Here is a 10,822-nt window from a genome sequence, read left to right as displayed (position 1 = left end):
TTATCAAGAAAAAACACTTTTTATCCAAACAGTTTGACCAGTTTTGAACATTTCTTTAGACTTGTGTGTGCTTTGGTAAGCCCAAAGACAGATCACAAATACGTTTTGATAATGTCAGTGCGCTACCTCAAGGTGGCGCCACCCACCCTTTATCTGAGTTAAAGGGTGAAACCATAGACTGTATGTAAAGATATCTTTATATACAGTCTATGGGTACACCCACACTTTCCCACACTTTCCAAAGACAAACATATATGCTGCATTTTTTTGGTTAAAAAAATTGTACCACCCAAAAAATATAATGGAACTCTGAAGTTTGTAGTGATGTTGAACTGTATTACACAGATATTGATATTGCTACTGTATTGTTGGCTTGACTGTTGGTGCTTTTATAAAATATTTACACATATGATAATTGGTAAATAATCATCAGTATTGTAGATATAATGGCTAAGTAGGTAAATATGAATAAGCTAAATTACATCACTAAAACCAAGAAAAGAAATCCAAAATCCAAGAGGATATCCAATCTGATAACACAAAGTCAATATAATATGAATGTATTGCCCAGCCCAGCTACTTATTCATATTATTTAACAGTCTGGTGTATGCTGTTTGCATGTAGGATACTCTACCTTGCTGACTTTGCAGCTTCTAATCACATCACAATGTGACTTTTGCCATGTGACTTTGAATCTGATTTTTCTTATGTGGTGCCTTAATTTATATGCATTATTATTTTGACGGATATGCCTTTAATCGTTTATTTTTACTTTCTTTATTTGCTTGTACTTTCTGTCCTTACCTGTTGTATGTATCGTGATTGATGTAATGTGCTTTTCATCCTGTGGAGGGCAGTAATGTGCCCAGCAGCATTGAAAACCACAGAAGAAGGAAATAGAAAATAGCAGGAGGAAGCGAGAAATCAGTGCAAGATGCAGTCTGCGACCCTCTGCGGCAGGATGGGTCGCAGTGAGGAGCTCAGTGACTTCCAGCGGGGGACGGTGGTCGGATGTCACCTGTGTAAAAAGTCTGTCCGCGAGATCTCCGCCCTGTTGAACCTGCCCCGCTCCACCGTCAGCGCCGTCATCCTCAAGTGGAAACGTGGAGGAATAACGACGGCTCTGCCCCGCAGCGGCCGGCCGCACAAGCTGAAAGAGGAGGACCGGCAAGTGCTGGAGAAAGTAGCGCTGGAAAACTGTCTGCCCTCCGTGGAGGCTCTCACCGCCGAGTTTCAGAGCGCCTCCGGGGCCACCGTGAGCCCCAGGACGGTCCGCCGGGAGCTGCACGAGATGGGCTTCCGTGGCCGAGTGTCCACCTACAACAAGCCTAAAGGTGAGTCAACATGACACACGTGAGATTTTAGTGTCCACATACTTTTGGCAACAGTACACCTCCCTGTGATTGAATATTCATACTGACACTCCTCCTGCTGCTCCTGTTAAAGGTTCCTCACAGTAATGTGGAGACATGGCTGCAGACATTTGCTCCCAAGATCACTGGGGACTGTACTTTATTTATCAGTGAAGGGGTTGGCTGGGGTGTTACTTTTTTCATATGTTTGTTTGTGGGTTTTTTTTTTTAATAATATGCATGTTTAATTATTATTCATTATTTATTTATGCATGCACGAATGCAAAAAAATATGCATATTAGGGACCTGTGTCTTAATTTATTTTATCCTGTTTTTATTGTTTATTTTATAAATGTCATTCTAATGTTTTTCTTTTAATTACCTTTGTGTTATGATAGCTGCCATTTTAAAGATACCTTGCCTGTTGCCCCCCCAATACCTGGCTCCAAACTTTCTCTGTGTCAGTTTGCAGTAGTTTTTGCTAATTAGAGAAAAGGGCACCGCTTTATGGAAAATTAGTTGATTCATTAATCAGCAGAAATTCTGCAGCGCTTTTGATATAAATTTTTCAAGTACACATTCCTATCATTTGCTGATTCTTGCTTCTCAAATGTGAGGATTTGCTTCTTCTTTTTGTCTTCTATGATATATGCTAAATATATTCTTTGGGTTTCGTACAGTTTTATGTTTTTAACATACTTTTTAGCAGCCCTTCTATTTTTAGCATCCATACTGATGAACTGTTTTGGAATCGTATACACTGGAATGCACCTTACTGTTAGCAAGTTTTATGTTTTGTAACATAGTGTCATCTAGTTTTGATATTTGGTATATATTTTTATTTTATATTTGCTCTACATTTGAATTTTCCGCTCTTATTTTAGTCCCCGTGTATTGCGCTCTTGGTATCTGTACTCCTCTAACTTTGTATAGTAACTGGTCCACAGCAATTTTCCTCACAATAAATAAAGGTCTGTCTTATCTTATCTTATCTAATCTAATCAAATCAACATAAGCAGTATGAATACATCACTTTAGTCTCTGCAAAATTTGTGCTTGCACTTTTTTGTCAGTTGCAGCTCTATATGAAACTATGTTTCCTTGCAGGGCCACAACATTAGCAAATAATGCAGAGTCTATCCAGGGTCTGTACTGGCCTTAGTGCTGGTAATCCCTTAACAAATGTGCAATTTAAATGGCCAAAACCTACTGACATGCAATGAACTTTTGGGGCAGTTGCCCACTTCACCTGGTTTGAAATCCGGCCTTGTTGCTTGGCTCTTGTAAACATTAAGAGCTGGTGGTTGTGTCAGTGTGCTTCCAACCATCGTCTCCGTGACACCCAGGTCTGAAACGAGCCACAGAGGGCAACAGACACTATCTGAATGATGGATGGACTTGAACACAAGACCTGAACTGGCTGGCTTTTGTTAACCTTTTTTTTTTCTCCACATAACCATCTTAGGGTTTGTTTTTCTGCTTCGGTTCCAGCAGAAACACTGAGCCCTATTAGCTGGCAACATGTGAGCAGTTACAGCTGTGTACTCACACCAGCAGCAAACTGTCTGCAGGTGAATCTGAGCTGTAACAGGAGAAAAGTAGGAAAACGAGGAAAAAGACAGACCTCTTCCAGCCTTTCTTTTCCATTATGTGTACTTCAGAGACGTGTCCCTCCAAAACCACTGGCATTAACACGCTGCCTCGGTTCTCCTCAAAGGCTTTCACAGGATTTTCTTCCATTCAGCCAAAAGAGCATTAGTGAGGTCAGGCACTCATTTTGGACGGTAAAGTCTGGCTCCCAGTCTGCATTCCACTTCATCCCAAATGTGTCAGCCAGTGTTGAGGTCAGAGCTCTGCACAGTTCAGTTAAGTTCTTCTCTGTAGACCTGTCTTTGTGCCGGGGCTGGGGGGCCAGGGGCCGGGGTCTTGGCGTGTTGAAACAGGAAAGGGTCTTCCCCAAACTGTTGACACAAATTTGGAAGCGTGTCATTACCCACAATATTTATTGCATGCTGCATTTTACAGCTGTCCAAGATAGTTTCCACTATGACCTTTTAATATTGTTTCCCAATAACTTGGCAAAACCACTTTCTTTTTTCATAATATCTCGCTCAGTTAGTTTATTGGAATAAAAATCTTAACAGATGTCTCTCTTCAGCCAATCTTTCCTTAACTTGATGAATATTTACTGTCAGACGTTCTCTGCTGAAAATGCTCCAAAACACAAAAGTGCATCATTACATCAGTTTTCTGCTCACAGAGCAAATTAATTGCAAGGAAACATTTCAGTGACACATGATTTCAAGGCTAAATCCATGCTGAGTTTGTGTGCAAGATTATTATAATAGTGCTCGTCTTTCTTTGCCAGGAGGTGAGAAAGCAGAGAAGAAGCAGGCGGCCCCGAGCCCAGAAGAAGCTCAGGTAGACGTGTCTCGCCTGGACCTGCGCGTTGGACGTATAATCACAGCTCTGCAGCTTCCAGAGATGGACAGCCTGTATGTGGAGCAGGTCGACGTTGGAGAGACTTCTCCCAGGACGGTGGTCAGCGAGCTCGCTAAGCACATACCTCTGGACCAGGTACAGTATAACTCCTATGTAATAACTTGTGCAGTGGGATAAATACATTTATTGAATACCATGTGATTAAAAAAATGTGTATATATAATCAAGGGGTTTCAACTGGAGATTATTTTATCTGAACAATAAACCTACTAATTCTTTTCTTGATAAATAGTTTTGTCTGTAGGTTTTTAGAATAGTAGAGAATAAATAGAAATGTTCACAACAATGTCCCCAAAACCAACATGCAGCATTTAGATTTCTCATTTTGTATCCAAAGATTTTAAATGTATAAACATATAAAACAGACTAAAGCAGAGAAAGGGACAATAGACGGATTATCAAAAGAGCGGCAAATGAATTTTCAGTGTAATGTCAACAGACTCAAGTTGCAACTAGAGATTATTTTTATTATCGACTAATCTGCTGACCTTTTTCTACAATTAAATGATCAATTGTTTAGTTAAAAAAATGTAAAAAAAAAAAAAAGAAAAAAAAAGAAAAATGTTCATCACCATTTTCAAGAGCCCAAAGTGATTACTTAATTTTGTGACAGTCCAAGACTCTTCATTTTACTTAAAATAATCTCCCAAAATGAAAGTAGAGTACATTTGGCTCACAGTCACCATTCCACATCACAAAGGGGTCAGACAGCGCTGAGGTCTCGGCTCTGTGCAGGCGGCTCTCCAGGAAATTGTCATGTTGAAGCAGGAAATGTCCTTCACTAAACTATTGCCTCAAAGCTACACTCTTGTCTAAAATATCATTTTAGCAGTAGCAGCAATATTTCCCTAAGACATAAAAAAAAAAAACCAGCCCAAACCAAAAGAATGTGAACACATTGTCATATAGAGTCGTTTAAATCGAAACATATGTCTGCTGAGGTCATGTCTCTAAAACACTGTCTGACTTTACCAAAATATGTAAAACCTCAGATAAATATCTGAAAGAAGAAACCTTTCAATGCACAGACATAAAATGTTGGATTCGCTTCTTGAAACTGCTGATGGTGCTGCAGTGATGGCTGTTTATAGAGCGGCTTTATGAGGAGATTTCTGACTGCAGCTGGCTACTGCTGCCTTTTGACTGGTTTAGTAGTTCACATACTTTTGATCTGGAACTGTTTTATTTGGTTTGGGCCCCTTTGTACACAAACAGCTGCACCTCAAATCAAAAGTTCGTCAAGCTCCTCAAGTTCGCAGAAGACACCACCCTCTTTGGACTCATCTCTGGTGGGCATGAGTCCTCCTACAGGTGGGAGGTTGACCATCTGGTGACCTGGTGCAGCCAGGACTTAATGCTCTGAAGACAGTGGAGATGGTAGTGGACTTAAGAAGGATCGCCTCACCCCCATCACCCTCTGTGATTCCCCAGTTTCCACTGGGGCGTCTTTCCGCCTCCTGGGGACCATCATCACCCAGGACCTCAAGTGGAAGCTGAACATTAGCCCCGTCATCAAGAAAGCACAGGATGTACTTCCTGCGGCAGCTGAAGAAATTCAACCTGCCAAAGACAGTGATGGTGCACCTCTACACCGCCATCATCAAGTCCATCCTCACCTCCTCCATCACAGTGCGGTACGCTGCAGCCACGGCGAGAGACAAGAACCAGCTGCAGCGAATCATCCGCACTGCAGAGAGGGATACTGGCTGCCACCTGCCCTGAGGCATGCAGGTAGAATTGTGACCGACCCCTCTCAACCCCGGACACGGACTTTTCCAAACCCTCCCCTCTGGTAAGAGGCTGCAGTCCATCAGGACCAAAACCTCACAACTCAACAACAGTTTCTTCCCCTCTGCTGTCGACATCATGAACCATACTCCAGCCCCCTCCCCCACCCCCACAACACACACTCTAATCCAGCCCCAGAGTCTGAAAACATTACATTAATGTTAGACTAAATCAGTTTTTATGCATTACATAAACACACACTGGACTGAATTTCTTTACGCTGCACACTGTAGGTTAATTTATCTACTTAGACTGTAGATATTTGCACTGTAACTCGAACTTCTGCACAACTGTACAATCCCTCCGTTGCACCTTTTGCACATACATTTTGTGTTCTTTATATTCTGTTTTTTCATTTTATATTTTTAAATTGCTTCTATATTTTTTCTTATGTCTTATACTATTTAAATGTAAATGTACTTGGCAATAAAACAGGATTCTGATTCTTTGTTTTACAGTGTACACATTTTTTTTTATCGCTACAGACTAAATTTTAGACAGTAGTGTTTTTCCAACTGTGCAGCAACAGTCTGTGGAAGCTCTTTTCCTGTTTCAACATGACAGCACACCCCTGCACAAAGCAAGGTCAGTAAAAGTACAACTGGCTTGTGCAAAACGCTGACTGAACCACTAAATCTAACATCAAAATCTAATGTGACTGGCTTGTGAACTGTTTTGTTTTTAGTATTCAGTCAAACAAACCAGGGAGAAATATTTAAAGAAATGCATTTTGGGTTTGATGTAAGTACTCTTTGACTTTCTGTTATACTTCAATATTAGAGAAACTAAACACACAGTATGTTGTGTGAATACTGTTTCATATCATTTATACTATCCCTGGCATTAGATGAAAACAAAACAAAAAAATTCATCAGACCAACATGAGTGATTCTAGATTCATATAGTAAATACTAAAAGGATGTACCTCAATGACTTCTATTATTATTGTAAGAGCCATTTGTCCATTTGTTTGCCCTTGTTTTTGATTTTTTGTGTAATACACTTTCTGTACATTGGATGGCAGTGACTTATGGGACTGCATTTATACAGCAGGGCTAATTAAAACATGGGACATCACTTTTCTTTGATGCATTCAGATGCCTTTCACAAGTATTGAAACCTTTGAACCCTGAGCAAATTGTTATGATTTTTTTAATATAAAAACATGGGGGAAAAGGTAATTAGAAACTTGGAAAGAAATGTCCCACAAATTGCAAGGAATGAGTAGATTAAGAAAAATGACTGAAAAAAAGTCCATAGAGCTGTATTTGTAATTATCATAATTATATATTTGAAATTATTACAGAATTATTATCACTTTTTGCAGTTTTTTTGTGGTATTTTTTTACTCTCCTGTTTGTTTGTTTTTTGTTTTGTTTTTTTTTTTTAATATTTGTTGTTTGCTTGTTTTGTTTTGTTTTTACTAATGTTGTGCTCATTTTTAGGTCATTTTTTATTATATTTCTTTTGCATTCTACCCATCTCTTTAAATCATATCAAGCCAATTTGCCCAGGTTTTAAAGGGTTATATGGTCAGGCAACTAAACTGGGATTGATGCAAAAGTTGTTTTAAGTAGTTGTAAGTAATAAATTAAATTGCCACAAAAAACACCTGAGGACACTTTGGTTTGTGTATTTTAGCTGATATCAACAACACACATCATTTTACTTTCTCAGCACTGCAGCGCCAGTAACTCAATGGACAGCCACCATAGGCTAGTATTATTTTCAAAAATCATGCATCATGACATGAAATGTTGGATTTCTCTTTTTCTTAGCTTTTGGTATTAGCTGCCTCCTTTTCTGTTTGTTTGTTTTGTGTTGTGTAAGGCATATGGGTTGCATAAATGTTTTTAATCGTCTGTCCGTCATGCAGATGCAGAACCGCATGGCAGTGCTGCTGTGTAACCTAAAGCCAGCCAAAACAAGTTCAGTGCTGTCCCAGGCGATGATCATGTGTGCCAGCTCACCACACAAGGTTGAAATCCTTGAACCTCCAAGTGGAGCAGCACCAGGGGACAAAATTACTTTTCAGGGCTTCCCAGGTACTGAGGCCATGTCCTTACTTATGCTTTTTTGTTTTAAAGTGGCACTTTAAACTAAAACCATCTTTGTACACACAGTTTTAGCACCATTTCAGAAATGATCTCAATCCATTTTAACACCTGGAAATGCATATCACACAACTGTTAATGTACACTGGCATGCACATGCTGATGTAAATAAGAAGCAGACTGGCATACTGGCTAATCTCTAGTTGGTTGCCTAGTTACAGAAAGTTTTATGAAGATGGTGAAAAGTAAGACCAGAGATTTTTTTTTCTGGGATATGGTGGAACTTTTGATGAAAAGTAACACGTGTATAAGGCGGTCAAGATGATGAAAAACAGGTAAAAAACATATAGCTATTATGTTCTTCTCTTGACAGACTTTGACTGATAAGAATTCATTGAAAAGTGAACATTGGTGTCTGTGTCGTCGTTTTCAAACGTCTCCATTTCCCTCCGTCCAGACCAAACTGCAACCCTGAAACTTTTTGAAACTAAAATGGGGTCAGCAGCGTTTGCAGTGTTTGAAAACACTGAAGTATTGTGGACACTAGGTGTAACTATAGCAGTAGTTATGTGTTTTAAAACAAAAAAGCATAACTGTGGATGTTGCCAACCAAGCTGCAGCCTTCGAGGCTGAAAAATGCAGCCAATGCGAAAAGTGCTAAAAACAGCAGTTCTTCAGATGGCCACTTGAGGCTGGCTCCAAAGCGAGTAAATCCCTGTTGATTCCCATGATAAATGCCTGACTTTGCAGCAGAAATAAAATTTAAAAAATAAAAATAAAAAGTTTTGGTCTCTTAAGCTAATTTCAACATTCATTATAACTGTACAGGGGGAAAACCAAGATGTCGACGGCCAAAATAGCAAACTCAAAGCTTCAAAACGGCAGTCCACAAACCAGTGGATGATGTCACAGTAGCTACCTTCATTATGTATACCGTCTATGCCTAATATCCAACTACTATTCGCTCAAAATTTGCTTCATTATTAACATAAAACTATTTCCAACCAACTCTAGGAATGTAATCATAATAATAATATTAAGTGTTTGAATGATTGTCACTGTTTGGCTCCACTAAAACAAAATCCGCAAATTGTCTTCGTCTTTAAAAAAAATGAATGTTATTGAACCTTCTTTAAGCAAAGAAACAAAGATAGGAATATTATACACAGTCAAGTGCTTCCAACTCTCTGCCATCAGTTTGAAAAATGCCCTTTCCTGTTTGAACATGTGCACAAAGCACAGTCCATAAAAACTCTCTTTAACACCTTTGGGAGGATTTGGAGCGCTGACTGCGAGCCAGGCTTTAAAACCAAACCTCTCTGATCTCTTGTGGCTGAATGGGAGCAAATTCCTGCAGCTAGTTAAAATATTCTTGTGGAAAATCTTCCCGAGACACTGGCGGCAACATTTTTACTTCTTGTGGTTTTGCTCCTCTGAGTCAGACATGTGTAATGTCAGCCCTGGACTCGTCATGTGTTTGTGATGGATGATTATAAAACAAAGGAGGGTCCTCTAATGCATCAAGCTTATCTCTTGATTGCAGGTGAACCAGACAAAGAGCTGAACCCCAAAAAGAAGGTGTGGGAGCAGATTCAGCCAGACCTTCGCACAGACAGCCAGTGTGTTGCAACCTACAAGGGAGCTGCCTTTGAAGTTGTTGGCAAGGGAGTGTGCAAAGCCCGAACCATGAGCGACAGTGAAATCAAATAAACTAACAGAGCAGCTTGAAATAACTCTGTGTGAATCCCTGCTGCCAGGCAGGATCCAAAATTTTCTGGAGAGTTTTCCCAGAAGAGTAAAGGCCGCTGTGGCAGCGTGTTAATGCCTTCGGTTTTGGATTGATGTGTCCAACAATCACATGGGTGTCACATTTGAGTTTCCACATACTCTTGTCCTGTTAGGGACAGTGATGGTGTTGTCACCCTCTGTTGGACAGATGTGAATATTACTGTTCCATTTTTTACTGTGAAAATCTGAAGTTCTGTTTTTGGCCAAAGGAGGGCGCTACAGTACTCATTATAATGTATGTACAGTATGTGCGTGGTGACTTTGTGAGAACATACAGCACACAGTCATACCCAGCATGACGAGAAGACGATGGAAATTCTTGCAAAGAATCCCTTTTGGTTGGGGAATATCTGATGAAATCTAAAATCTTTCCTATAACACCGCAGAGGTCATTTCTGCGGAACGGTGGATGAAACGTAACAGTGCAGAAGTCCCGATTGAAAAGGGGACTTTAAACTGTTGTTTGGAAATGAGTGGGGAAATTACATTAGATTTAACTAAATGTGATTATAGATATGTTCATAAGCAACTGCGAACAGGCAGTAATTTGAACTCCTTCAGCTCAAGTCTGATGCAGTTGATAGAAATGGGGCAGTGTGTTATATATTATTATAAATAAGCTGTGGAAATTTTTATTTGAAGAATTTATCTAGGGCTGGGCGACATGGAGAAAGTCAAATATCACAATATTTCATATCCAGATCCTTTTTTTAATATGCAGTTTCCCAGAAATCCTGTGAAACTGAAAACTGGTCGTTCTAAATGTTTGATTTGGATGTAAATACAGATGTTTGTTTTAAAATGTTTTCCTCAACACGTTGATGTTGTTGACGATGTTGGTATCCATTCTGTTTGTGCATGTTGTTACTCTGCTCTTTAGAAAGTGTACCAGCTCAGTTAAACCTTAGCCTTTATATGTATTACATCATGTCTGCGTCTCTGTTTCGGTTAATACTGATATTAAGCCTGTTTATTTTTCAAAGGGCAACAAAAATAAACCAACATGTCTTGGTTTTAAAACAAGCTGCCTTTGTTTGTTTTCTCTGTAATTCAAACCAAGTCTATAAAAAAGACCAAAACTTAAACATGCCAAGTTCTTCTTCCCTTATTATAAAGGAAGAGGTGAAGTAATGCATGTAAAGAATGGGGATGTGATTCAGGAACCAAGAAGTGGAGCAGCTTGTCTGAAAACACGTTTGCTGGTAACTGTTTTAAAGAGAGCAGGGATGCTGGGAGGGAATGGTGTCAACCTTTTTATGCACAAACATGTTATTCGTTACAATTTAAATTGCATTTCATTGGCTAGAGAAGGAATCTATAGAACTTTTTTCCCAGA

General features: G+C 39.5%; 1 protein-coding gene across 1 annotated transcript; it reads left to right on the top strand.

Annotated features, from left to right (window-relative positions):
* Positions 1-906: 906 nt before the first annotated feature.
* LOC121942045 (aminoacyl tRNA synthase complex-interacting multifunctional protein 1-like) lies at positions 907-10,509 on the top strand. Its single transcript, XM_042485123.1, has 4 exons — positions 907-1,335; positions 3,723-3,931; positions 7,521-7,689; positions 9,242-10,509. The coding sequence occupies exons 1-4, from the start codon at positions 936-938 to the stop codon at positions 9,406-9,408; spliced, it is 945 nt and encodes a 314-aa protein (XP_042341057.1). The 5' UTR covers positions 907-935; the 3' UTR covers positions 9,409-10,509.
* The last annotated feature ends 313 nt before the right edge of the window (positions 10,510-10,822 follow it).

The sequence above is a fragment of the Plectropomus leopardus genome, chromosome 4 (assembly GCF_008729295.1).
Source record: "Plectropomus leopardus isolate mb chromosome 4, YSFRI_Pleo_2.0, whole genome shotgun sequence".
NCBI lineage: Eukaryota > Metazoa > Chordata > Actinopteri > Perciformes > Serranidae > Plectropomus > Plectropomus leopardus.
This window is presented reverse-complemented; position numbering and strand designations above follow the sequence as displayed.